This window comes from Trachurus trachurus, assembly GCF_905171665.1.
Source record: "Trachurus trachurus genome assembly, chromosome: 17".
Classification (NCBI taxonomy): Eukaryota; Metazoa; Chordata; class Actinopteri; order Carangiformes; family Carangidae; genus Trachurus; species Trachurus trachurus.
Genome location: NC_139900.1, coordinates 30005248 through 30032603, shown reverse-complemented (window position 1 = coordinate 30032603; position 27356 = coordinate 30005248). Strand labels below are relative to the sequence as shown.

The window sequence follows — 27356 nt, the reverse complement described above, 5'->3', positions numbered from 1 at the left end:
CAGTTAAATGAAGACCATCTCTGCTTCTGCTCTTCAGGGTGAATCCTGGATTTTCAGTCATAACCGTGCAATCGCGAGAATATGAGACATTAAGTGTGTTTTTTTGGTTGTTTGTTTGTTTTGTTTTTTTAGTGCAGCTCCTCATGCACTTGGAGTCTCCACGCACAGGAATTACATGGCTGACGTCAGGAATACCTCACTAGCAGAGCGCGGCCCACTGGCGGTGGGCAGGGTGCTGCCGAGGAGGATAAGTGGAGCAATCGCTGAGGAGGACTCAGTCCGACCTTGTCTGGCTCACAGTCCTGCGCATGGATGTGCGTAAAACGCTGCTAAAATAGTTGGCGGCGTTTAAAGCCCCTTAAGGCGCGTACAACTCCGGCCTTCATTCATCTTTTTTTCTTTTTTTCTTTCTTTTCTTTTTTTTTACATTTGCAACACATTCACGTCTATGCACAGGAATAGATCAACACTACTCCAAACCTCTTCCGCATATTGGATTTCTATGCAAAGAGAAGGTCGCCTGTGTCAAGGATTTCGGGAAATGAAGACTGCTGCTGCTTTCATGGACTCTGTATTTTATTTTTACTTTTGAGACGTTTTCTGTGTAGTTTTAATCGAGGAATTTGTCCCAACTCTCGAAGCGTTATCTGCCCATTTCACTGGGATTAGGCTACTCGTTGCACCGCTCGGGCTACATCTGATTATAACCCGAGTTTTCGAACAAGCCTGTGCAGAGCAGTGTACATACAGTGCACACACCATTCGTAGCATAATGCATTTTATTTAGGACACACGCTGTCTGTAGAAATTAAGCCGGGATGGCGAGCGACAGTAATCGCAATATTGTGGAAAAGTATCTCTGCCACAAACTCTCCAAACGGGGGTACGTGTGGGAATTTGACGGTGTCCGGGATGAAGATGCTGCTAATAATGGCTCTATAGTTGCCCCTCTGCCGACTTTGGTCCGCCGGTGCCGTGAAGCCAGCAGCAGCGGGCCTGACAGCGAGAGCCCGGCCGACCTTTGCAGGCGGCTCTCGCTGTCCGACCCGTACGCCGCCATCCACCGGGTCCTGCGCGAGGCTGGGGACGAACTGGAGAGGTTGTACCAGCCGGATTTCACGGAGATGTCGCGGCAGCTGTATCTCACCTCCACCACGGCGCAGAGGAGATTCGCCGAGGTGATAGACGAACTGTTCCGGGACGGAGTGAACTGGGGCCGGATTATCGCTTTCTTCGAGTTCGGGGGTACCGTGTGCGTCGAGTGCGCGGCCAAGGACGAGATGTCATCGCAGGTGGAGAACATCGCGGAGTGGATGACGGAGTATTTAAATGGACCTCTAAACAGCTGGATAAAGGATAACGGGGGATGGGTAGGTCTGATTCCGTGTTTCTGAGCCATTTGCAGTTCGGTGCCACGGTGGCGCAAAAGTCCTCAGTTGCTAAGGTTTTTTTTTTTTTTTTATGAATCGGTGAACCAGATGTTTAGGCTACAGCTGTTTTAAATGGGGGTTTAAACGTGAGGTAAGGATCAACACTGTCGAAAGCACATCTGTAGGTGATCCTTAGTAAAACAGGGGGGAAAAAATCCATCTCTAATGTCACGGCAGCGCGGATGTTCGAGGCGGACGGCCTCACTTCCAGAGCTGCTCCCGATTGGACGTTCACGATGGCTGTTAAACTCCACTGACCAATCAGAGAGCGTGCTCTGTCACACCTCCCGACGCTGCGACACAAAGCCCGCCCAGTCAAGTGGATGGCCAGTGGCGGCCACGCAGCTGTCACGGAGCACACAGAGTAGATTAGTGTCATCCGGGAGAAAATTAAAGACCACAAAAAGCCTGTGTGAGCGGTGACCGTGCGTCACACCAGAGAGCACGGTATGAAGGGTTTTACCATTTACCTGCTCCTGAAGATTGATGCACCAAAAGTGCTCCAGTGCAGCTGTGATGTGATGCATTAGGGCATGGCTCCAGCAGAAGGGAGGAGGCCAGACACATGTCAGCAAACAGAAAACTATTGACTTAATGTGTTCAGGCCTCTGGGCATGGCTGAGCATGGTTCAGCCATCAGGGCAGTTTTCTGCAAACTATACGTAACCTTCAGGTAGCCTAATGAGGGTATAGACCAAACTCTGCACACTTTCAGAGAGATTTTTTTTTATTTTTTAACAACAATGCTCCTGCAAACTCTTGTTTCCAGCGAGGAGCATACAGCAGCCTCCTCGAAAGCCATAAACCAATCTGCCACGAATTAGCCTTTAATCAGCAGAGGTGCTCTTAATGAGAGCATAACATTTGTGCTGCATGGTGATCTTAGCTGGAAGGTATCATATTTGGAGGGGGGAGCGTCATCAATGATTCATATTGAACATTTCATCTCAAAGGGAAGGACCGTTTAACATTCCCCTTGAGTGTGTGCCTTGCCCCTGGAGGTGGCAGGTTGTGCCACATATCAAAGGCAGCAACAGAGGGAGGGCCCTCCAGGAACACAGAGTGTTAATCTGCAGCCACTGTTTTTTTTTTTACATGCAGCCCTCTGTGCATCTAGGTTGGAACTCTTTTGTCTGTTTTTTTTCCAGACCTGTGCCTTGAAGCTGGCTCAGGCCGGCCTGTCGAGATGCCTGCTCGAGGTCTCTGGAGCCTGTGCCCACTGTATAATAATGTAGGTCATCATAGTCTGTGTTTTCCAGCTGGGTGGAGATGACTGTATCTCTGCTGCTCTGCATCCACTGGAAAGTAAAAGCATAGTCTTTTAATCCAAAGGATTATTTAGGATTATTTGAGAGCGTATGTCTCCAGTCAGGGTCAGTTTGGTGAATCTCTGCTTTTAACATTTCATTATTCAATCAATACCACCTTCTTATGATGTTGGCTTAATTTAGGCTCAAAAACCTCTTAAAACATAATACTGTAATTACTCTGAATGTTTTCAGGCTTCAGCCCGTTGGATTCAAACAGGCACAGCACAGGTGTTGATTTATATATTAATTTGAATGCCTGTCAGTTGGGGAATTTCCTCAGGTGTGTGTGTTTCAGTTATTTCCTGACCTTTCAATAACTGACACTGCAGGCACAGAGCGTTGTCTGTGCTCTAGACTGGGTTTGTGAAATTCAGCTTCTCCTTTTTCTTTTTCTTTTTTTTACTAACTAGATGGTTAGATTTTGAAATATAATGAAAGTCATTCAGCTTGTGCCAAAGAGTGTGTTTTCTCTTGTTATTCCCAGCAGCCCTCGGACCTATAGAGTTTGTTTTGCACTGGAGAGTTTGGGATGTTTTCAGCTTTGGATGGCAACTAAAAGTTGCTTGACTGTGATCGGACCTCTTACTGCTTTCTGAATTCATATAATCCACATGTTGTTGTCAGATGTTCTAAGTGCTCTCAGGGCTATGACCATGGTATTAGAGGTACTAACATCTCAGTGCCTCTTTATTCATCCATTCCTTTTTTTGTCTGCTTTGGATGGACAATATCTGAGTATTGAAATATTTTAACCAGCACTTTAAATGTTCATCCTGCCTTTTAAGTGTACATCTACATGAATACCCACAGTTTCTAAAGTCACTGAGGACAGGACCACAGTGTCCTCCACAGCCCTTTACAGACCGATGGTCGGACTGCTTGCCACTGTTGAAATAATGTGGCAACCAATGTGTTTTGTTGTGAAAGCTTTCAGTGGATTGCAATGAAGCAAATGTGCCACATTTCTCTATCCAAGCCTCTCATTGTGGACTCCATGCATTTTGAGGTCACACATTCAAAGTGCATATGGATCACAATTATTTCCTTTGTTTCATCCACCACCTGCCAGGTGGCTGCAAGAACTTGAATCAGAATAAAACAGTCTCAGTCACCGCACCTCTCTGATGAGCCTCTGGCTCTGTGAGGGCATAGACTGAAATGAGAGACATTATTTTTCTTACTCAAGTTTACACCAGCTTCCTAACAACGTCAACACGGAACAAACGTGGTTATATGTGCATTTGGACAGGCTGCGTTCAGGTCACTCTCTCTGTCCATTGTGTTATTGTGTGCTCAGAGGTGACTCTTGTGTTTTCCACCAGTCTTAAAACAAAGGTGGAGGCCTAATCAACCTATTACTGACATTTTGACATGTGAGAGTGCAGTGGAAACAGCGTTCTATCAGCCACCCTCTGTTTCCTGTTGTTTTTTAGGTGATTTGAGCCCCAAAATAGGAGTGGTCACTAATCATTGTTGAGTCTAGGCCTCACCGGTGAGTCAAGTGTAGTCTTACTTAAACCAAACTATCTAGCAATTAGAAATAACAAAGCACTTACTGTATGTGCAGAAACCCAGCTGAGGGTGAAATTGCGCCCATTCTGCACTGATTACTTCCCACGCTCCAGGACGTGAAACACTGTCCCTTCATTGTCTCTAACACTCAGGTTTTCTCCACCTGTATAAATTCAGCCTTTGTGGTGACAGAAATTGCTCTAATCAGGGGACAGTTGCATTTAGGCTACAGCGTCACCCACACACAGTACACCTGTGTTTATTCACTGGCGCTCGCAGTAAATGCCAAATGATTGTACAAAGTGGCAGGCGGCGTCCGACTTCTGAAATTATATGCTTGACCTCAGACATTTGGTTGGCTGAGGGGGCGGCTTGCAGCGAAATGCCAAAATGTGTTGCAGAGAAAAACAACAGTTTCACAACTGTGAAAGGTTAACTGAGAGCAGCTTCAGATGTGATGTTTTGACAAATTTCTTCTCTGGCATCCCAGTTATTTTTAGCCACGTTCTAGAGATTGGCAATGTCTGTCAGCCGGTTGGTCCACCACTTTGGTCCAGACCGAAGCATCTTAGCAACTAGTGGATGTGAAAGTTTAAACAGGCATTGGTTTGTTGTCCCCACAGGATGAATCACATACTGACTTTGGTGATCCAATGACAATTCCTCAAATCTTGATTTTGAGTGAACCATCTCAACAACTACTGGATGTTTCCCATCATATTTGGCACACACATTAACTTTGCCCCCAGGATGCACTGTATCTTTTGTGAACCCTGGCTTTTCATCAGGACCAACTTCATTTTATAGAAAAATATAAACTCAACAATCCTTCCGTCTACTTTAGCTGTGTTAGGCAAACTTAATGCACCAGCATGTTAGCATGGTTATTCTGAGCTTGTAATCACACTGGCATTAGCATTTAGCTCTGTAGACTCTTGCCCTGTTGTTGAGTCTTGTTTTCGTGGAGTAGATAAGAGTAAGATGTGAAATCACCTGTAAACAAGATCGTGTGTCTGAGGAATGCTGCTATCCAGGTGGCCTATTTCTGTGTGTGTGTGTGTGTGTGTGTGTGTGTGTGTGTGTGTGTGTGTGTGTGTGTGTGTGTGTGTGTGTGTGTGTGTGTGTGTGTGTGTGTGTGTGTGTGTGTGTGTGTGTGTGTGTGTGTGTGTGTGTGTGTGTGTGTGTGTGTGTGTGTGTGTGTGAGGGACAGAGAGAGAGAGGGGAGTGGACAACTTAAGTTGGCTTAGGTTTGGGTCCAACCTGTGGGGGATTCCCTGAGCACAATCTGCTCAGCGACGGGTGGGACCTGCATGTTGCTATGGTATTGCGGGCATCTGGCTGCACCCCACTACTCCCTTGCTGAGGCTGAGTGGATCTGGAAGAGCGAGGAAGTCATTAATCTCCATATAGGTGACATGTTGGCGTAGCAGAGGAGGGAGGGGGGAAAAAAGCAAACAAACTGAATCACAAAGGAAGCACATGCAGCCTCTTGCAGGAGGGCAACAAAAAAAAAATCCAGATGAGATCTCACTTATAGCCAATTTGTGTCTCCTTGATGTAAATTCTTTCTGTTAAACACAAGTCAATACTAGGCACGGCACCATTTAGGAAGTGTTTGAGTGTGAGCTTCCGAAGGCTTTTAACTAAAAGGAAGTCTGTATCGACAGTGAAGGGGATGCTACATCTGAGGAGACATGCTTTTCAGCGTAATGAGCTCTATAAGTCATGATTGATCGAGCTGCAAACCTTCTCTTTTCACACTGCTTGCTGTCACAGGCAGTTGTTTCCTCTCTCCATTTGTGAATTTGTGATTGTTTATCAGTCTGGCCTCAAAATTAGAGTGTGGGACAAACTCTGATTTCTCATTCCCATGCAGCGATCAAGACAGAGGAGTAAATGATTACTCATTCAAATAGCATTTTGGGTTTTTCCCTCCCACTTATCGTTTTCAAAACAGAAAAGAATAACGACATAATTTCAATGCTGAAAGAGCAGAAAAGTCTCTAACTAACTGAGACTGAGTTTGGAGATTATGACAACAACGTTACCTCTTGATGTGGACTTGGGGCTCTGTAATGGAGAATCTACACCACAAAGGAGCTTAGTGTGGCGAGGAGCAGCCAAGATTTTCCCCTGCATCGTACTCCTTTTTGCTGCGCAGGCCTCGGTCACTCACCATCTGCCACTGTGTTTACACCCATCAGCCCAGCAACTGTAATCTCAGGAACGTTTCCTACAGACAGAAGGGAGCTTTGGGCTGTAACTCTCTGAATCAATTGGACATGAATACTTTCTGTCAGGAGGAGCCCAGGAGAGCTCCCCAGTCTCTCTGCTTCCTGGTTCTCTGAGATGCTCAAAAGCACAAAGACTTTTGTTTTCACACATTCAGTCCAGAGCGTGGAATACTTAAAAAAAAAAAAGCACGTTTAACCGTTAATATTGAAGATGGTGCAGTTTGATTGACAATAAAGAGACTACTCAATCATTTCCAGTACTGATATCTGAATCACTTCCTAACTGAAACTTACTGGTTTGGTATCAATAATGACATCATCTGACATTTATCTCACCGTTTAGGCTACTTAAAAAAAGTCATATCATTTTTATATTTATGTCATTGTCATGGCAACCCTTCCCGCAAATTCACTATGGCTAATTTCATACAAAAAAAGGAGTAATTCCTATGATAGAAAGAGCATGGATGGTTTTATGTCATCACCTTAGCATCTTTTACCACATAGAATAACAGACGTAAGCTTTTGTGGCAGCTGGAAACTGTGCCATGAATAATTTAGCTCTTTATTCAAAAATTTGAACCGCAATTCTTTTGTTTTCTGACAATGAGATCGAGTTGATCGTCAACCTGCAGACGGGCTGTCAGTCTTAATTATAGAAACACTACAAAACTAAATTCACCAAAATAAAAGGATTTTTTTTTCTCCCCAGTCTGTTGACTTGAACATAAGGTCAGGCATGCACTTTGAGATCTTCTCAGCTTGACATGACACTCCTTGCTTCTATGTCATGTTTACCATTCCACGCGTGCCGAGCATTTCGTGAATGTGCCAGAAATGTGCACCTTTGCTGTGTGTGGGGAGCACTTGAAGAACTCAGAAGCAGCACCGAAAACACTGTTTTGTTTCGGTTTCAGGAACGCAAGTCTGGTGTTTTGTGATTGCGCTGCCTCTTTCCACGACCTCGCTCCTCCCCAGAGACCCTCCACCCTGTCCTGTGTGCTTATTTCTGGGCCTCCTCGGGAGAGTGGGAGGAATGTCTGCTGGGGAACAGCGACTGTAAATAAATAATGGAGACGACCTGGGTGTTCCTTTCCTGAGTGGGCCGGTGAAGGGTGTGTGCGATTTTTGTTCTTTTGTTGGACAATCGTGTCAGCTGAGTAGGCTTCATTCAGGAACCACTGTAGGCGCTGATGTGTGTGTCTATGTATGTGTGGTTTTTGTTTGTTTATTTTGTCTCTTCGTGAGCACCACTGGAGCCACGTGAGCCAACAGATTGGTGTTTGTGATTTCAGCCATATGATTGTGGTTCCTTTTTATTATTTTTGCTCAAATCAGCAGTCACCTCAACCTGCTGTTTTCCTGTTTCACGAGCTTCACATGCCTGAGCTGTTTAAAAGCACCACTACCCCGGCCAGAACACACACTGATGAATAATATATGGTGCAGATAAACTCGGACACTAAATGGATGTCCCCCAAAGGCTATCTGAGATCCAGTCTACAGCCTAACCTCTTCTTTTCCCTTCCTTTTCTTTCTCACCCTCAGTCCCACTCTGTCTGGCTCTCACCCCATCACCATAGATAGAACTCATTTACAAACATACACGTGCCCGGTCCCCTCACAAACAGCTCACTAATACCCTGAGACCGGGCTTTCAGCATCAGATAACGCTCCAGATCGCTGAAAAATGCAGGGACATGTGAGAGGCCTCTAAATATAGAAGTGTTGCCACCACTGCTCCCGTGTGGTCCTTTAATTGTCATGTTACACATAAATCCCTGCCCAGTTTGCTTCTGCACTCATCGCGACGCTCACACAAACCCACCGCCAATCTGCATGGAAAGCATGTTCTAATGAACCGTTTGAGACGGCAGATAAGAAAGAAAAAAAAACTTTTCCACCTTTCCTGTCATGGTGGGAGCTGGATAATGAGGAGCCTACTGAGACACCAGTTGACTTTGCCACTGGGCACACCCTTGCAAGCGGCACAGTATATCAATATAGTTCAAGGTTAAACGGTTCCTGCAATTGTCTAGTTTCTGTAGATATTTTTGGGACAGAGCCCCAGAAGGGTTTTTAAAGAGATTTCATATGATATTCTCAATTAATTTCCAGAGCAACAATGTCTACAGCTGTTTAAAATGTGGCTGCTTCTGTTGCTAAAATGGTTTTCTTGTTCGCACAGAGTGAGTGGGTTGCATGGTGAGCACCACCTAAATAGTTGTTAAAGGTCAGATGACCCGAATGACGAAAACCAAACACAGCGGTTTGTGAAATTAGTAGCCACGACATTGTTTCTGGGAAGAACCATTGTGGTTGAGTTTTTCAAAGACTTATTTTTTATGCTGATGACAAACATACATTTTTCACAGTTGTGGAACAAGATTCAGGAGAAGAAACTGATGCTATTCTTGCCAACTGCCTATTGGTTGTTTACACATTCAGTCATCTATTAGTTTCTTATTCACTCTATTTTGGTCTCTATTGATTAAAGCAGAAGTAAGCGATCCGGTTGTTTTGGCTAACTTTTTGTCAGCTGATGGAGTTAGCAGCCCCCGCCCTCGTCATGGATCTATTGGTCCTCGTCCCTACGTCACCACATTCACGCGCATCCCTTGGCTGCACACACAGCCCTTCATGCCGTTCTCTCTCCTCATTGGATAAAGGTTGTAGGATACAAGGAAGTATACAAGAAGTTTTCTCCTCGGCTTACAGCAGAGCAGAGTGACTGACAGACCCGTGTTTCGGACCAAACACTCTTATGTAAGTGATTGCTGTCAGAAGATATAACTATTTAAGACTTATATTAACACAAACATTCCGCTTACTTCTGCTTTAAAGCTCCTTTGTAATATTGAATATAGCTGCCTGACGCAGCTAAACATGATAAAAATTACAAAATGAAACCAAGGAAAGATGCAAAATTGTTAAGTTTCAGGTTATGAAACCAAAATAATTATGTTAAGAAGCTAAAATACTCTGTATAGCTGAGAGAAACTGCAGCAGTCAGGTGTTAATTCTTTATTTCCGTCACTACAGGCGACACCTCTAATTTTACACAGCTATCCAATCAGCTGCTATGAAAAGATTTGTAACAGCGGAAGTTCAAATACATTCCAAAAATGAAATGATGTGCATGGCAAGGGACCAACGACACATGTGGAAAATATCTTTTTGTGATTTGGATGAACTGACCCTTTAAGGTGTGTAAAGTTTATATATACACACAGAGAGGCATGCAAACACTAAAGCGGATGTGCTGGTGCAAATCAATTATTTGCTGTCCACAAAATGGCTGTGTACACACTCTCTCATATGCATACACACACATACTGTGGCACATCAGTGTGCACACACAGAAGTGGATGTGGTACTGTGAATCAATAATGCTGTGTTGTCACAGGGTGACATGTGAGCCATGGCAGGGAGCAGATGGCCCCGGGGTGCCTAGCTTCCTGTTAGTGGTGCCATTCAGCTTTGTACACACACACACACACACACACACACACACACACACACACACACACACACACACACACACACACACACACACACACACACACACACACACACACACACACACCACACCACCACCATGTCCGGTGGGATTTCCCAATGCAACTAGCCACGGCACTGGCCATTAACAAACAGCATGCCATTATTGGCTCCTCTCTAAAATGCTGAGTACATGTCCTCCCAAAAAATGACAACAGCCAGATAATGGTAAATAGATTTCTCTGCCTCGTCCATGGAGGTCTGAAGTAAATAGTTCTCTGCACCCCCTCCCCAATGTGATTTTTGGCAGCCCAGCAAATAGCTTTCAGGAAATCTGATCTGTTTCAGTCGACGCTGAGTGAGGTCAGGCGTCGCTCAGATATCACTTTGACTATGTTGTATTGATTGAGCATTTCCGACGGGTTTGTGTTGGTATCTCTGAGCAAAGACTCAATTAACGCAGTGAACCAGTGACTGTTCGTGTCAGATTGTGTATGCAGGTGATTTATTGGGATTGACTTGAAAACCGTCTCTGTGGAAAGACCTTGGCGAGATGTTTTAGCACTTTTATGCTGACGGCTTTCAGCTTGTGTGTGTGTGTGTGTGTGTGTGTGTAGGTGTGTAGGTGTGTGTGTGTGTGTGTGTGTGTGTGTGTATGTACAACCGGAAGCTCTCACCCCTGGCAAAGCTCACACAGCACCACCCTGCTGGCAGTCACCTTTGATGGCGACTGATTGGGTTTGAAGTGCAGAAAAAGTAATACGCCCCAAACGTTTGGAAGATAAAAGCTTTGCCAGGGGAACAAGTGCTGCTGCTGCTGCTGCTGCTGTGTACTGTTACCACCACCACCACCCTCCAACAAACCTACAACCACACTCTGTCAGCATGCTGCAATGAGGCCATATTGTCACTGTCACTGATAACCCCTGCTGTTTTCAGAGGACCACCACTGCCTAACAGGAATACTCTGCCAGCAGGGGTACAACCAGGATTGTCGCAGTGTAATATTGCATCAATTTCACTCTAGAGCCAACTCTGAAGGAGCTGCCTTTAATTGGTTGCTGGGCTGTCATTACAACTCAAATAATAACAGATACTTCAAAGAAAACGGGGAGAATTGAAAACAGGAGAACTGAAAGTGATTCCTTTTCTTCTTCTATATTTTGTTTAGCATATTTTTTTTCTTTTGACAACATTGTGATTTGTGTCTGTGTATGTTCTAAGGATGCATCATCTTGTGACTTATGTCGGGGAAAATTTTTTATGATGCCTGGATTCAGTTATGTCAGGCGCCGTCATGCTTTATAAGCGTTAACTCTGTGACACGTCTAGACAAGGCTCGTGTCGGCAAATCTAACCACCAGTAGTTTAATCAACTCTGCAAATTGACCTATAAAGTGCTTCATTTATCTTTCACATTTTACGGCTTCTTGTGGTGGTGCAGAAGCTGTAAAAAAAAAATGAAGACAGAGGCCAATAAGTAGGCTACAGTATGTATTTTATTCTCTCCATTTAATCAACAGAATTTCAGCAGCATACCATTGTGAAAACGACCTTCGATTGTCACTGTGCCAAATTATCTGCCAGCTGGGTGAGTTCATTTTCTGATACCACCCAGTCTATCAGGACAGGCACTCAGACTCCTTGACCTTCAGGATTTCCAGATTTGAATTAATGGGAGCCCACGGCCCTGTTCTCCAGGGGTTAAAGAATATTCCTGGATGAAATGGCTGGACTTCACAAGGTGTCTTTGATCAGGAGGTGAGACTAAAAGGGTTGTAGCGTAGGAGGAGAGGTGGACGGGTAAGCAGGGAGAGGAGGTTTATAAAGCTATAAACAGACGGTCCAGTCCCTGTTGCTGCCACATGTGCTGCAACCAGGTGGAGACTGACAAAGTAATTGCTTGTGGGGAAAAAAATAGTATGGACGGTTGGCAAAGTAGGATCAGACCACCAGGGTTGAAAGACCAAAGCGAAAATGGAGCCAGTAGAGCAAATGGGTTTGATTTAATTGGAGTTCTTGCTGTTTAGTAGAATGGGGATAGATTAGCTCACTGCACAGAAATTTATAGAGCAAACTTGGTTAAAGTGGACTGTTGAAGTCATCTGACTCAACAATCATCTGATTCTCAGCTGATCCATCTGCTGACGAGAGAGCAGAGGAATGCACTCATGAAACATCTGCACAGACATGAAATGGCACAACATAAAAATACGAGAGAAAAAAAAGAGCATTTGCGACACAGATTCAGAGGTATACATTTTTTCCGGTGTGCTGAAAAGTCACCTTCAGCGTACACCAACATCACATCTGCTCAGCTCACAACAGGCAGTCACTGGGTACAACTAATGACATTTTCCATGGATTATCCCACAGAGAAAATGCCCCAAAAAAACCCTTCTATTATTAAACTGTCATGAGCCTTATTAGCTTTCCGCACATTTTCACACCAGACCTTCAGTGTCACAATAGGCAACTTATTATCATTCATCATGTAGCTAGGCTGTGCTTGTTTCCCTTTACTCCATGTGTACAGACAGACAGGGAAGGTCACACAGCTCTGAGTGAGCCAACCTGCCACAGATAGTTCAAACAATCGGCCTCTTTTTTTTTTTTTTTAAATAGCTCAAAATATTGTCTCCAAGGTCCCTCAGAGTCACATTGAACCCCGTCCAAAGGCAAGATAAAGGACATGGGATAAGTAAAGCCCACCCCAGCTCTTTGCTGCTCTGTTAGGCTTTAATTACATTCATCTATTTCAAAAAAGGGTTTATCTGAAGTTATTTCATTACGTAATACAATTGTGTGTTGCAGCTTATTCCTTGCTGTTGACTTGGCTATCTCAAGGTTCATTCCTTCTCATATCAGGCCTCTTGGGCACACACAGTGCCGTTGTTTGTTTCCACACATCAATGCATTCCTCTCATTCCTTTCCCCCAGGCCTGGATGAAAATCAGCTGGTTGCCTGAGAGAGGTAATTGAACTTTTCCCTAGTAGCCTGAACAAGGAGGAGGAGGAGGAGGAGGAATGGGAGTGGGGGTTCATTCTGAGAGTATCTTTATTAGAGCTGAAAATCAGAGAGAATACAAGAACATCTAGGCTGTGGGTATCTGCTCAGACTTTTCAGTCGGAAGTTCAGTTGTGTAAGAATAACCCCCACCCCTCCCCCCCGTGTGTTTCTAAATGACCTCATGCTCCAAGCAGGATAGAGAAGTTTTGTCACGCATTTCACAATTTCAGCCCCCAGTCTATGGTGAAGCTTCCTTCCTTCCCACATTGCGTTTTGCTTTGTCCTACCACATGATAGGCTACCTTCTGTTTTCCAATCCCCTGATGCAAGTATGACAGTAGCAAACAACTTGTTATACAATTTTCCAAAGTAACAGTATCAGTGCATCACTTTAAACAAGTAAAAAAGTTCTGCATTCAAAACTTTAAAAGAGGTTTTTGCAATGCTACCATAGCAGCGTTAGCGTTTGCTGCTGTTTACTCTCCAGTTGTGAAAAATGTTACAAGACCAGAATCAAACTTTATTCCTCTACTCGTCAAGCAGTGGAAAATCGCTCTTGTTTTGTTTCTTTTACTGTTTTATTCTACTGAGGTTAGCAGATGGTTAGCTTTTGGCATTAGGCTACAGGCTTTTATGTTAACATTAGCTAGAGCAACAGCAAAACTAGAAATATATTTTTATGGCCCCTTTAAAGTGACACAAGATGAATTTGAGGTCATGAAATGATTAATGGGAGAAGAAAGACGGAAACACATAGTTTTGCCAAACTTTTTTTTTTGTACCTGAAATGTTTTTTTTAATGAAAGCATCTGAGAAACCCAAGGGAGACAATGTTGTGCAATAGACGACAAGGGGCTCCAACATGGATGAGATGTCACAATCATAGGCCACATCCCTCTGAGGCTCCATATAGACTATGTTGTCTCATTTCAATGGCTCCTTAAAATGTAGCCATCTTTTCGTGAAGGTTCATTGTGCACTGGTAATGAAAGTAGCCTAAACAACATGGACAGAGAGCCACTTGCACTCGTGGCTCTGTGTTGTGTTTCAACTAACGGTAGCCTATAACTAATAACACCAAGGGGCCTTTAAAACCTTTTTGTGTTTTCATGAAAAGAAGTTGGCTATGTGTTGTCAAGGTTGCTAGGCGACATGCACCATGCTTTGCAAGGCAATGGTAACAGTAGCCACAGCTACAGTCATGGATGCGTCGCCTGTTTAGATTGCGTCCTTTGAACCCTGAATGGAGCACATATCAGTTATTAGGATATGATTTAAGGTTAAAGCAGAAGTAAGTGATATATTTGTGTTAATATAAGTCTTAAATAGTTATATCTTCCGACAGCAATCACTTACATAGAGTGTTTGGACTGAAACACGGGTCTCTCAGTCCCTCTGCTCTGCTCTGAGCCGAGGAGAAAACATTTATCGTATCCTACAGTTTTTATCCAATGAGGAGAGAGAACGGCATGCAGGGCTGTGTGTGCAGCCAAGGAACGCCGTGAATGTGGTGACGTAGGGGCGAGGACTGTTATGGTGCGTTCAAGGAAACTCGTATTTTTCCGACCGTGAAGTCGTACCAGTTCGATCTGGTACGAGTTCACCGGTCGGAAGTTACGAGTGGCCGTTATAGTGACTTTCACCGGTAAAACAGGTCGGAAAAACACGAGTGGGTTGCCTGGAACGCTACAAAGTCGTAAGTTGTGACTTGAAGCTGTAATTTACGATTTCAAAAGCCTGCCTGGAACGCAGCATTAGCGAAAACGACCGGACCACTTACTTCTGCTTTAAGCTTAAGATGAAAAGTAGCTGTCAGATAAATGTGGTAGTAAATAAATACATAAAAAAATAGCCTACAGTATTTTCCCTCTGAAATGTAGTAGACTTGAAGAATAACTGTTTGGTACTTGAGTAAATGTACATAGTTACTTTCCTCCACTGGCAGCAGATGCCTTCACTGTGACTGTGGAAAATTTCCAGTTTGCTCCGGCTCCACTTCTCCCCACTTCAAAGGTGTGCACCAGGGAGCTGCACCTCAAACAGATGATTGTTTTCTCTGACATTATCGGACATCTGAGATCCTCGATCTGTTCGGCTCCGCTCGCAGCATGTCCTGTCGCAGACTGTGGCCTATCTCATTTACATGGGTACACGGAGAACACAGCTTAACCTGAAACCTGGCCCCATGTAAACCGCTCCGGTATCGTGTTGTTGCCAAAACTGACAAGCTTTCATTTATCAGCCGCCTTTACAAGACGTCTCCTGTGTGAAAGAGGAGACTACGAGAGGCACTGGGCGTCTATAGCTTTGATGTCTTAATACTTTCTCCTCCACTGGCATGTTTAATTCTCTATTAGATGATATTATACTCCACTTGTTTGGCAGTGCTTTCTAAATTACAGGGGGTGACTTTGGGCTTTCATCAAAGGCAAGATCACAACATTGCTGCCTTTTGTGAACACAAAACTTGCTCCTTTGTTAAAGTTTACTTTTTCGTAGACTTGGGGCTAAGATTTAGGAGTCAGTTAATGGTTCAAAACAAATACAAATCTCTTAGTTACAGTGTCTAACCAACTGTAGCTCTCCCTTGCTGCCCTCCCTCCCTTTCTCCACGGTATTAGTATGACTACATGTTTGGCTTGCTTCTAGTCTTTCCCTAGTTACCCACAGAGAGCCTGTGATTTAACCATACTTGGCTCTACCACAGAGAGGCCATAGTCTCAAACTAGACGGTGATGTCATCCCCACAGCATCTGGCACAGGAAGTGACTTAACACTAACTGAACAGTTGAGGTCTTTTACAAAGACTTGGCTAATCACTGATCTGATGAAAAGCCCCCTTTTTGAACATCAGGATTGCGTAATCTCTGTTGCTTGAAAGGAAAAAAAAGATGCACACAAAACCACAAAAAGCTGAATGCATCATTTCAAGAGAATCCCAAAGCAAATGACTTCATTTTCTGGTGTGAGTTCAGAACAATCAGCCACCACATGTGCTTCACATCGACTATGCTGCAGATGGTGTTCCCACACATCCCAGTCATTACTCCATTTACAGTAGTCATTTTTGGCTCAGACCAGTCAGTCTATTATCAGCTCCACTGCAGCTGAGATGGTAGTTGTGTGGTCTCAAGTTCTTAAGGGGTCAGTGGATGTGACTGTTAAGGCTTGAGGCAGCGTGCCGCCCCTGTCGCAGGAAATGAACGACTCCCAAGGGCCTGCGCTTGTCACAAGAGAAGCAACAGGCCGCTTGGGAATCTACTGGTTCCCACGGTCTCTATCAGAGGTTTTTATCTGAACCAATCCAGCAGAGCAGTTCAGCAGCAACAGCTCTCATGCGCTCTCACCAAAAATAAATGGTGCTTCAGTTCCTCTATGCATCAATCGAAAGCCGATTTAAAGCTGATAAACCTGTTTGAAATGTGAAAGTTTCACCAAAGGTGCCTAATCATTAACCAGGACTGTAGAGAGGAAATGTGGCCTTTCTTTTAAAATATGCAGAGTGCTGCTGCATGTTTTAAATGCCACAGATACTATTTTCCCCTACCAAGTTGCTCTTTGTACCCTCGCATTCCTGTGTGCAAAATTTGAACAAAACCACCCAGGATTGAGAGTTACACACAATTATCTCAGCAAAAGAACCGCAGCTTCCTGGCATTCACACACTGCTCACAAGGATTTTTCAAGCCACAGAACACGTCAGCGGAGCAGCAGATGTAGCGCACGTGGCTTCCTTGGAGAGAACACCGAGTTATTAGACACCAAAGTGGCAGACATCCTGTCTTTTCTTGAAAGCCACTCATGCCAGGTCTAATGCACTCCAAACACACCACCAGCCTCCACACGTGGGATGATGACTCAGCGGCCCCTTCACCATTCTCCTCTCTTGCCCGTTCGCGTCATCAGTGGCCTTTTAAAATCTGGCCATGCAGAGATGAGATGTGTTTTATTAGATCGGGCAGCCCTGAACCAGGAGCAGAGTCGAAGCCTTTTGGTATTTATAGCAGCAGAGCAGTCATGCCACTTTTGTCCGGATCGACTCTGTTACTTCCTCCTCTGCTGGGGGCCGGATGAGCTCAGGGCAGACATCCTCTGATGAGGCAGACATCCCCTTTTAGCTGCATTGTATCTATTTGAGGAAGCCATTGTGGCAAGTTTTGGCAATTGCAAAGGGTTTTGGATCAATTGTTAACGTTGAAATACATTTCAAGGTCAAAATCACAGGGCTGGATTGTTTTAAAGAAGAAAAGAAACATATTGTGTGAGCTGCAGAGGTTGTTTGATTTATTGTGAGAGAAAAGGATCATCTCTCTGTGGCTTTCCCCTCTGCTTTGATGTTGCTTCGCTCTGCATGCAGAAGTGACTGATTGTAAATGATACAGTCTGAGCTTCAGGAAGGTGTGCAGTGCAGAGGTGCCAATAAACCAGGAGTGCAGAGGGGGGAGAGAAGGTGACAGGAGAGCAAACACACTCCACATCCATGCACTCACCCTCGCTTCTCTAAGCCTTGCAAGGTCGCACAGTCCTTCATTTCATGTGGGATCAAAGCTGTTCAATAAAAATCAGTGGGCTCAGCAAGAATAAATATCGTATAACTGCTCAGTCAAGGTTAGGTGAGTAGAGCAGGCATGTTTGTGCGTTCAAAATCTATCTGTCCCACACCCAAAGAAGACAAGATACCTCTGCACAAATTGGATAGTTTAACTCCAGTGGTTCTCCTCCCCCTCCTGCCGCCTCCTTGGTGGGATAAAAACCAAGTTTACTGAAGCGTAATTCATCTCCTAAGAAACCAAAGTCTCATGTGTAAAGTTACAGTCCTCATTTATCTGGCGGTTCAGACAATGAATAATGGAGACAATAAAAAAAAAATTGCAGACTGTCATGAGGAGTGTGGGTGATTTACTGGCGATCACATTTCATGTTCCAGTGGAGCAGGCTCACTCTCATGGGAGAGCGTGCTGTTTTGTAAACACACAAATGCTGCTGCTGCTGACGCACATTTGAATATTTATGAGCCTTTAGGGTAGCATCCAACGTCAAAACTGTTTCTGGCTTTACACTCAAGTCCAGTGTAATGACTGTTGTAGTGTGAAACCTGAGTCTACAATGAAATTCTAGTGGAGGAAATTTTTTTTTAAAAAGGGTTCGTTTTTCCTTTGTTTCATGTCAGCACTCTGCTTTTGATCTCTTTTTATCAGACGACTGATATTACTCTGTCGTTACCATATTGTCTGGCCATTTAAAACACTCTTACTTCCCTTATGGGGAATATTTAAAAGGCCCGACATGTTAAAAGAGTGTAGACTGTCAGGCTACAGAGGTTAAAACACCTTTTGTACGTCGTTCCCCGACTATTTCATACTGAAATAATATCCAGAATAAACCGATGCCATTGCATCAGATGAAAATGTCTGTCAGACAGACATGGTTTTAATTGTAACTGCTCACGTCTCTCGTGAGATTTTCAGGTGTGTTTTAATGTGTGTGTGCTAATTTAAAGATGCATCATGAAATGAATTATCATCCAGTCAATTAGAGCTGCATTTAATAATTATTTTCATATAGATTTATCTGCCTATCTCAATTAACATGTGAATTGTTTGGTCTATACCAGTTTGGTTTGGTGGACATTTTTTGGATTATTTTGGTGTTTCAAGAAATATAGTTTTATTGTTTGCTTTCTAATCATTATGTTGAATCATGTTCATTTATTGCATGAATTAAATATAATTAGTAAAGAGGAAAAATGGCCGTTCTTTGTTATTTGTTCCATTATGTGCTGCTCCACTTCTCAGCCAGGAACAGTAACACCCTGGAGTCTAGTTTCACATACAAACATACAGGAAATTTATAACAACATGAAATATGTTGAGACCAAGAGTTAGCTTCGGAGGTGCTGGTTAAATGTGTAGTGGTATTGGTTTGGAATGTTGAACACAAAATCGTTGGTGAATGATTTTCGTTGATCAACTAATCAATTAAAATTGAGCTCTAAATCTATGTTGAAGATCAAGGATGTCACTCAGACATTTAATCTAATATTATTGCTTTGCTAGTCCCATCCATTAAAGTTTGTGTATTGATTGAGAGTGTTATCCAGATTTTCACAGCGTCCCCTCCCCCAGCTGTCATCACTTGGCTGTGATGCCGTTGTTTCCAAGTATTGCAGTATTGTCACAGAGTAGTGAAGGGCTCAGTGTCCTCAGCTCCAAGCTGTTTGCTGGTGCTGACACAGGGGGATTCACTGGGTAATGAGTATTGAAACAAACCCCTCCGTCATCTCTTTTTTTTTTCCTCCGGGGCGGTCGATGGATGACACCTCAGAGACTTGATCCAACGTGACCTTGCTGCCAGACAAGAGCTCGCTGTCCTGTCACCTATTGTGTCTGGAGAGAGCTGCAGTTGTACTACATTTTTGCGTTAGCATTTACACATAAAATAATAATATGCACACATGAAAGAGCGATATAAGTGTATATTTTGATCAAAACAGATCAATTACAAGGACATTAATGCCCTTCCTGCATTTTTTAAAATCTCCCATTGCTTCCCCGTGGCTCCTGAAATAGGAGTTTTTTGTTTGACTCTAATTAGCTGCGGAGAAGTCTGCGAGAGGCTCATTAGAAAATCAAAGAGCAGCAGCGTATGCAATATTATAAGTATGCTACTATGTGAATGCTTAGGAATTTAACAGAGCGTGGGGAGAGGCCCAGTTCAGAGGTGAATATAGCAGCGAAGCCACAACAGGCACTTTAATTACAAGTTGAACTTTAACCCACATCCCTTTCTCTCGGCCTCAGTCTGCCCGCAATTACCCACAGAAACGTCCCAAACCAGAGATGACTGCCTAATCATTTTTCTGTTTTGGCAGAGCGCTACTTGGGGTTTGAACGGAGCTAGCCAAGTGCACAAGATGACTCATTATCTTCCACACAAGCCAAAGGATGTTTCCAAGTAGCGAGGGGGGATGCCCCGAAGGAATTGGTAAATGTTTGGTATTTCCTGTTGCCTTTAAGATAGTGTTAGTCCATCCGAGGAAGACAACAGTGCAAAATGTCTTTGTGTCCACGAGAAAGGCACCGAGCAAAACCCAGAGGTGTAAATCATGTGAAAAACAAATCTTAGAGGTCGAGGACAGGCTCTGTCCTGCTGGTGGGAAAAGCAAATCATGTGTGAAGCTTCCAGTCTGGGTAACCATGACACTCAGGGAGCCAGTTGCCACCCCATGGCTGAGTACGGGAACCTCTAAACTCCTCGCTCCTTTACGCTGTATGCGCCTCTCCCAGGGATTCATTGTGTGCAGTAGAAACAGAGGCTAGTGTGTAAACCAGGCTAGGCATTTTCCCATTGGATTCATTGCTTCTGTAGGCCGGCTGTGACCTTTTAAAAGCCATTGATCCAAAAAAAAAAAAAAGGAATACTGTAGAGAACTGCAGCCCGGACTTTATTTCCCAGATGCACACCTGCTGCTGACGGCAGATGGTTTGCTGCAGGGCAAAGATGAGTTTTTGAGGATTATAGAGTCTTTTGTTGATGTGATGAATGCAGATGTTTTGTCCTTTACTGTCTCGGTCATCCCTATGTGTCCTCCTCTGCCAACTGCTCATTATTATTTTCTTCAGAGGCTCAGATTTTCATAATGACAGTCAATACAGAGAGAGAAAGAGGGAGACAGGAGAGACAGGAAGGAGTGGAAAAAATAGAAAGTGCCAAGGTTTGTTTTTCACACTGCTCACATGATTGTGGCAGCTCTGCTTGCTAACGTGTGAGTGAAAAAAGTTTCAGGAGCTGAACTGGAGCATGCCTCAGTCTCATGATATCCACCTGACACCCCTCCTCCTCCCTCCCTCCCTCTATCTCCGCTTCCCAGCTCTCCCCTGAGTCACTGTGGAGTTATTACCGTCCGTGTCCTTCTGGGATTCTTTCAAACATCCATCACCGCTCTTACGAACCTCTTACTGTAATTGGTCTGCTTTTGTTTCAGACTTAAATAGATGATAATCTATGCTGACTGTCTGGGACATATCGAGGACATGCATCATGAGTTTGCCATTTTGTCGAGCCGGGCCAGTGGTCACTCACATAGTCACATGCACTTGATGCTGGACCCAGTGGCTGGTTTGTGTTGTTGCCTCAGCAAACTGTTATTTTCCAGAAGTAGGTGGAAAAAAAAGGGGATGAGGGCAGTGTTTTTGCCAAACAACACGTTCACCTCAGCTGGAGATCTGCCTGAAGAGGCTGTTCTCTAATAGGTACCTGAATGCTGGAGAGGAGGTGGGGAGGGGGCACTGTCATCAGTGAAAGACAGGGCTTGTACAGACTTCAGTGTAGCAGTGTTGGTCAGTCAACTTCTTTAGCCCAGACTGAAATATCTCACAATTTGTTGGATGGACTTTTGTTAATAAAGTCATGGTTCAATAAATCTTACTGATTTTCTTCATGAGGTTCACATGGTTTTGAGTGGAATATCTATAAAATGGATAGTTGGGACATTTGTTACTCAAATTCATATCCAACACCATAATTGTTGGCCAATACTTAATCTGCTGTTATTCCTGCCATCTTCAACCTCAACTATACTTTACATTTATTGCCTATTTGAAAATGTCAGCATGCTAACATGATAAAAACCAAGAACGTAACCATCCGACACCTTATACTTTAATTATACAAAATTATTGCAAGTCCTATTATCATCAACCTCAACTATGTTTACTATAATGTAACCGGGGTCATTCCTATGTTCCCACAGCCCTATGTTCCCACAGCCCTATGTTCCCACATTTCTAACTTCTGTTGTCACTGAAAATTAGGCCCTATGTTCCCACAGCCCTTTGGTCCCACCATTGGTTGGGTTTAGGCAATGAAGAAAAGAGTTGGTTAAGTTTAGTAAAAAGACCCGGTAGAGGCTAGACAGGCCAGATAGATAGAGTCCAGATAGGTAGAGAGAGTCCAGTGGGAACATAGGGCCTAATTTTGAGGAAAACCTTAGAACTGTGGGAACATAGGGCCGTGGGAACATAGGGCTGTGGGAACATAGGGCTGTGGGAACATAGGCACGCTCCCATGTAACCTATATTTAGTGCTAATTTGTAACAGTTGCTATGCTAAAAAAGGATGACAACACCATCCAACACCATAAACATTGTCCAATACTCTAACAATATGAACACATTCCTGCCTAAATAATGTATCTTTATCCTATTTAGTGCTAATTTACATGCTAACATGATACAAACAACAACACCATAATCATTGTCCAATAGCAATATGAAGCCATACATAACTACTGATACTCCTATCATCATCAACCTCGACTATAATTTGCATTTAGTGCTAATTTATAAATGTAAGCATGCTATCATGCCAAACTAGGATGGCAAAAATGGTAAACATTTTTACCTGTCTTGCATCAGCACATTAGCATTGTCACAGCTAGCTCGTGCTGATATGTTCACATTTGACTCCTGTGCGCTCTCACATTGCTGCTAGCACGGCGGTATAGACTCAAGCTGGTTTTAGCCCTGGATAATTAAAATCGCTCAGCTGCAACAAAGGAAATGCCATGTGGTTAAAGCCATTGCCAGCTGATTTAAGAGTGCAGCGTGTTTTGACACCAGAGAATCTAAACTGGGAAGAAACTGCTGATCCTTCCTCCTCTGTGTCACAGACTGGCCTCCGGCCTCAGGAATGCCACAGGACAGGAAGGGAGGAGAAGGAAACAGGAAATACTTTTGATATCTCATTTTTTTAAAAGTCCTGTGTGGGCTTTTGTTTGATAAAAGGAAACTGTATATTAAAATATGACACTTGTGAAAAAGGATATAATGACCCAGTTTTACTTTGACTGGATCAAGGTCGAGTGAAATGTGTGTATTCCAGTTGGAGCTACACAAAACATAATTACTGAAGGTAAATTGAGTTAAATGAAGACGGATTAAAATAGTATGATAACAGATTCTCATGGGAACTGACACAGTAATGTTGTAGTGAATTAAACTTAACAATTCACCATTGTTCACGCAGATCGGTCAAGTTACAAGTAAAAACACAAAGGATCAAAGGAGCTCATATGTCCAGCTTCAACACGCTGCTACTAATGTGGTTAGCTTCACAAGCTGATATTCAATCAGACAGTAGCTATTCCCGTTAAAATACACTGTAGTAGTTCGGTGCAAGATAGTGTGTGTGTGTGTGTGTGTGTGTGTGTGTGTGTGTGTGTGTGTGTGTGTGTGTGTGTGTGTGTGTGTGTGTGTGTGTGTGTGTGTGTGTGTGTGTGTGTGTGTTGGGGGGGGGGGGGGGGGGGCTTAGCACCATGACTTCCTGTCCAGCTGCTCCTGTTGTCACTGCTTATGAGCAGATGTCTGTATTTCCTCGCCTAAGACACACACATACACACACACACACACACACACACACACACACACACACACAGGACTTTGCGTACACTCACACATTCTCAATTTGTAACAGGCCTCATTTAAAACTCCTGCTAGCAGCAGAAAGCAGAGCCCCCTCTGAGTAACATTAATGTATTTATGCTTCAGTGCTACGGCGCTCGACCACATGCAAAAAGAGAAAAAAAAATGTTGTTGTGCAGTAGCGAATGGGCTCTTTTGGTGATCCCCATGTTTGCTTAGTGTGTGTTTCTGGGTGTTTTGTGTGTTTGAAGGCCGTCTGAGGTTGTGCGTAGGGGGGTGTGAGAGCTGATGAACAGTAATGGATCTGCTTTCAGCATGGGTGTAATAACACTATTTCCAGCCATGTTTGGTGGCAACTGAAGATATTTATGTCTTAAAGGGTCACTTCACTCTAATTAGATTAAATAAATGGATTCTGATATCCGTTGGTACTGTATCTATCCTACTGCCAAACCAGTAAAAAAGGGATGAGAATCAATATTCCTCTTTGGCCGTAATTCTTCATTACGAGCTACTCATTTGAATTGACATTTTTAAATTTAGGTAAATAAAACCAAAACTATATTGAATGGCTACAAATGAAGGTACAGTATAGTTTGAAGGATGATACTACTGATATTCAATGATTTCATGACACTCCAAAATCAATACCTAATAAATTGATAATGAACAGGTATTGTTTATACAGCAAAGGTGAATGTTATTTCTCCATTGTGTCCCATGACTATTACACATAGACATAGACATAATGTGTCTGTGCAGTTTATTTTTTTGGTCTTTCATACCAATAGCTGTAAATACTAAGCACAGAGCCAAATGTATAATAAACTGCAGCTGGAAGTAGTCCACTGTTTATTGTTGTTTGAGCAATGTTTGCTAAAAACTACAGTGACCAGGTGTTTTAGAAAAGTCCATCTTAGAATAATCTATCTATCTAATATATATTGCTTAAATTGAATGTTTTATTTATAGCTACATTTGAACGTTTTTAGCAGCAGTAATAGACATCTCTGCCTGATCTGTGATGTTTTTCTACACCCATCAGATAACCAACCGATGCAAAATACAAATGCAGGTAAACATGCATCTTCCTGAGCCCAATTAACTGTCTGACTTTCTCTTCTTGTCTGTTTCCCAGGATGCCTTTGTGGAGCTGTATGACAGACAGAGGGAGTCGGTCTTCAGTTGCTCCTGGCCCTCCATCAAGACGGTCTTTGGCCTGGCTGCACTCGGGGCGGCGAGCCTCACCATCGGAGCGTACCTTACACAGAAGTGAACCAAGCCCTGAGTTCTATCAGCTCGACTTTATCCCTTCAACATCCTCCTCCTTTTCCTCGTGCCTCCTGCCTCTTTTTTTGTTTTGTTGCCTTTTTAAAGACGCTCCTGACCCCGCAGAGACAACCTTCAGACTTTTTCCGACTTCTGGCTCTCTTCAAAGCCCTCTCTCAGAAATCTCCCCTCTTCTTCGCCCCTTCGTGTCAAAACAGACACAAATCAAAACAACTGAAAGAACCAGATGCGCAGCCCGTACAGAGCAAAGGACGTCTTGAAAAGAGGCAGCTTAGATGTAATCACTCTAAGCTGACTACATCTGAGGAGAGAGGAAGGATCAGTGGTATGCATCTACCTTTTCTTTTTTTTTAAATTTCATTTTATTCTGCCTGCTTCTGTACTAGTTATAGCATGAAAGTTGAGTGTTAGCGTAGACGTTGCATGTGTCAGAGTTCATGCGAGACCTCTAGTTGAAGGCCTTGAAGATGGGGATGCGAGGACGATGATGATCACGGTGATGATGGTGATGATGATGACGATGGATGACGAGGAAGCGGCCACAGCCACGCCCCTGCTTGTTAGGGTGAAGAACCCCGTTTGAACTGTGTGGACTCCGGTTACCCCCCCTGCAGCCGTCCTTCAAAGGACTTCCTCCACAGAACAGCTGCTCAGAATGTATAATGGAAACAGCCTGCTCCAACCAGCACGGTGTGTGTGCATGCATGCGTGAGTGTGTGAGAGAGTGTGTGTGTGAGTGTGTGTGTGTGTGTATGCTGCTTTCACTCCACACACAGCAGTGAACTCTGAACACACTGCACCATTATACTTTCCCTGGACTTCGACAGAGGACCGACCAGTGGAAGACTGAGCAGTTTCTGAAAGCTCTTTGATTGCATTTTTTTTTTCTTTTTAATGTTGATTTTAATTTTTTGCAACATGCCAAACCCCAGCAGAGAAAGAGGGTTGTTTTTTTTAAAAGGAGATTTAAAAAAAAAAACACACACACACAGGAGAAGCATGTTGTTGTAAAAAACTGATGGATATAGAAAGAAATGAAAGAGTGGAGTAAAGAGAAGTACATAAAGATTATGTTTTGCATCTTATGCAAACATAAACGGACAAGATTTTAAGACTGTGTTCAAGTGAAGTGATGTAAAGGAGGCCGCACCTCTGCTAAATTATTCCCCCTCAAGACCTAAACCTAGAGCGACCCTTAACAAGCTATCAGTTCTTTTTTTTTATCCTCTACCTCTGTTGCAGTTTTCCTACTCTTCACTCACTCAGTTGACCCGTCAACATGTGTCCCCCCAGCTGCTGAGGCCACCATAAGGCCAGAATCCACTCGGACAAAGACTCATGTGGACATAGACCAGGAAAGCCTGGTTTCAGCCCACAGACGACGGACGAGTGGAAAACCACTGCAGCAGGGCTTCACTGTAGCACTAGAGCCAGTGTGTCCCGTGTGCTGGAACCTGAGATGTCCCCTCTCTCCAGTCTGCAAATGCATCCAGTCATTGATCTGTTCCTTTCAGCCTCTTTTTAAAATTTTTTTATTGATGTCCGTCTTGTGTTACAGTCTGATTTTTGGAAAAGGATCACACAGGCTCCACTTTTTCTTTTTTTTTTGTATACTGTATTTTGCAAGTTGGTTATGGAACAGTGATTTTTCCCCCTCTGTTATGAAAAAAATCTTCACCTTCTTTGTTGCATGGATGAAAGATACTGTCTTCACACAATAGATATTACGTGTAACCATATTTATGAACAGGTTAGAAGATAACAAATAACAAAGAAGTTCCATTTTGTATTTATTAAGAGGTACCAGATCAGATTTTTTAACAGTACTTTGATGAAAATTCAGTTGTCTCCACTTTTTTTTTTCTGTTCTATGGAATCACACTGTAACTATATTATTTCCTGGCTGCTATTATAACAACAAAAATCTTTAAAAAGTGAATTTCTGTATTGTATTAATATCGGCTTAAGGCTGCTATGCTGTTGATTTTTAACTTTTTCTTACAGCTTAAACTGCCACAAATTAACAGTATAGTTGTAGAGAGCTGGAAACCAAAGTTAACGTGAATTAATCTTTAATTTAAAAAAAAAAGAAAAAGAAAAGAAAAAAAAGAAAACACAACAGTAGCTTAATGAGAATACACGTTGCTTCACTTCACTGAGTCTGTTCAGTGAGGTCTTGTGATCTCTCCCTGTGGAGGGTTTTGTCTAGTGTTACTGTACTATATCATCTTAACTTGTCAACTTTGTGCTCCAATGAACTCAGTGCTTCTCTGTAAGAAATGTTGACCTGCCAGACCTGAATCTTGTCTCAGTCTTCACTAAAAAAAAAAAAAGAAGAAAAAAAAAAGAAAAAGAAAAGAAACAAAGCACACCATTGTCATTACAACAGCTCATGGTGTGATGTGTATGTGAGGGAGGAATGGAGGGAGATTCATGAGCAGGAATAGGAACAGTTTAACAGCAATATACTGTAATTTTTATATTCTCTGTGCATTATATGAATGTAGGCACTATGGTTGCTGTACTGTTTTATGTCTATAATCGCAACAAAAAAACCCTGTAGCACTTCAAAAAAAAAAAAAGAAAAGAAAAAAAGTGAATTGTGTTTCTGTTGTTTACTGCAATATCCACAATAAGCTAGTGGGATCATA

General features: G+C 43.2%; 1 protein-coding gene across 2 annotated transcripts; it reads left to right on the top strand.

The window, feature by feature from the left end:
- The first annotated feature begins 273 nt into the window (after nt 1-273).
- bcl2b (BCL2 apoptosis regulator b) lies at nt 274-27356 on the top strand. Of its 2 annotated transcripts, XR_014596143.1 has the most exons (3): nt 274-1370; nt 24554-25030; nt 25999-27356. XR_014596143.1 is itself a non-coding variant. In XM_083992185.1 (2 exons), the coding sequence occupies exons 1-2, from the start codon at nt 819-821 to the stop codon at nt 24689-24691; spliced, it is 690 nt and encodes a 229-aa protein (XP_083848311.1). In that variant the 5' UTR covers nt 274-818; the 3' UTR covers nt 24692-27356. The 2 variants fall into 2 exon arrangements, 1 of the variants encoding a protein (XP_083848311.1); XM_083992185.1 differs by having other exon boundaries at nt 24554-27356.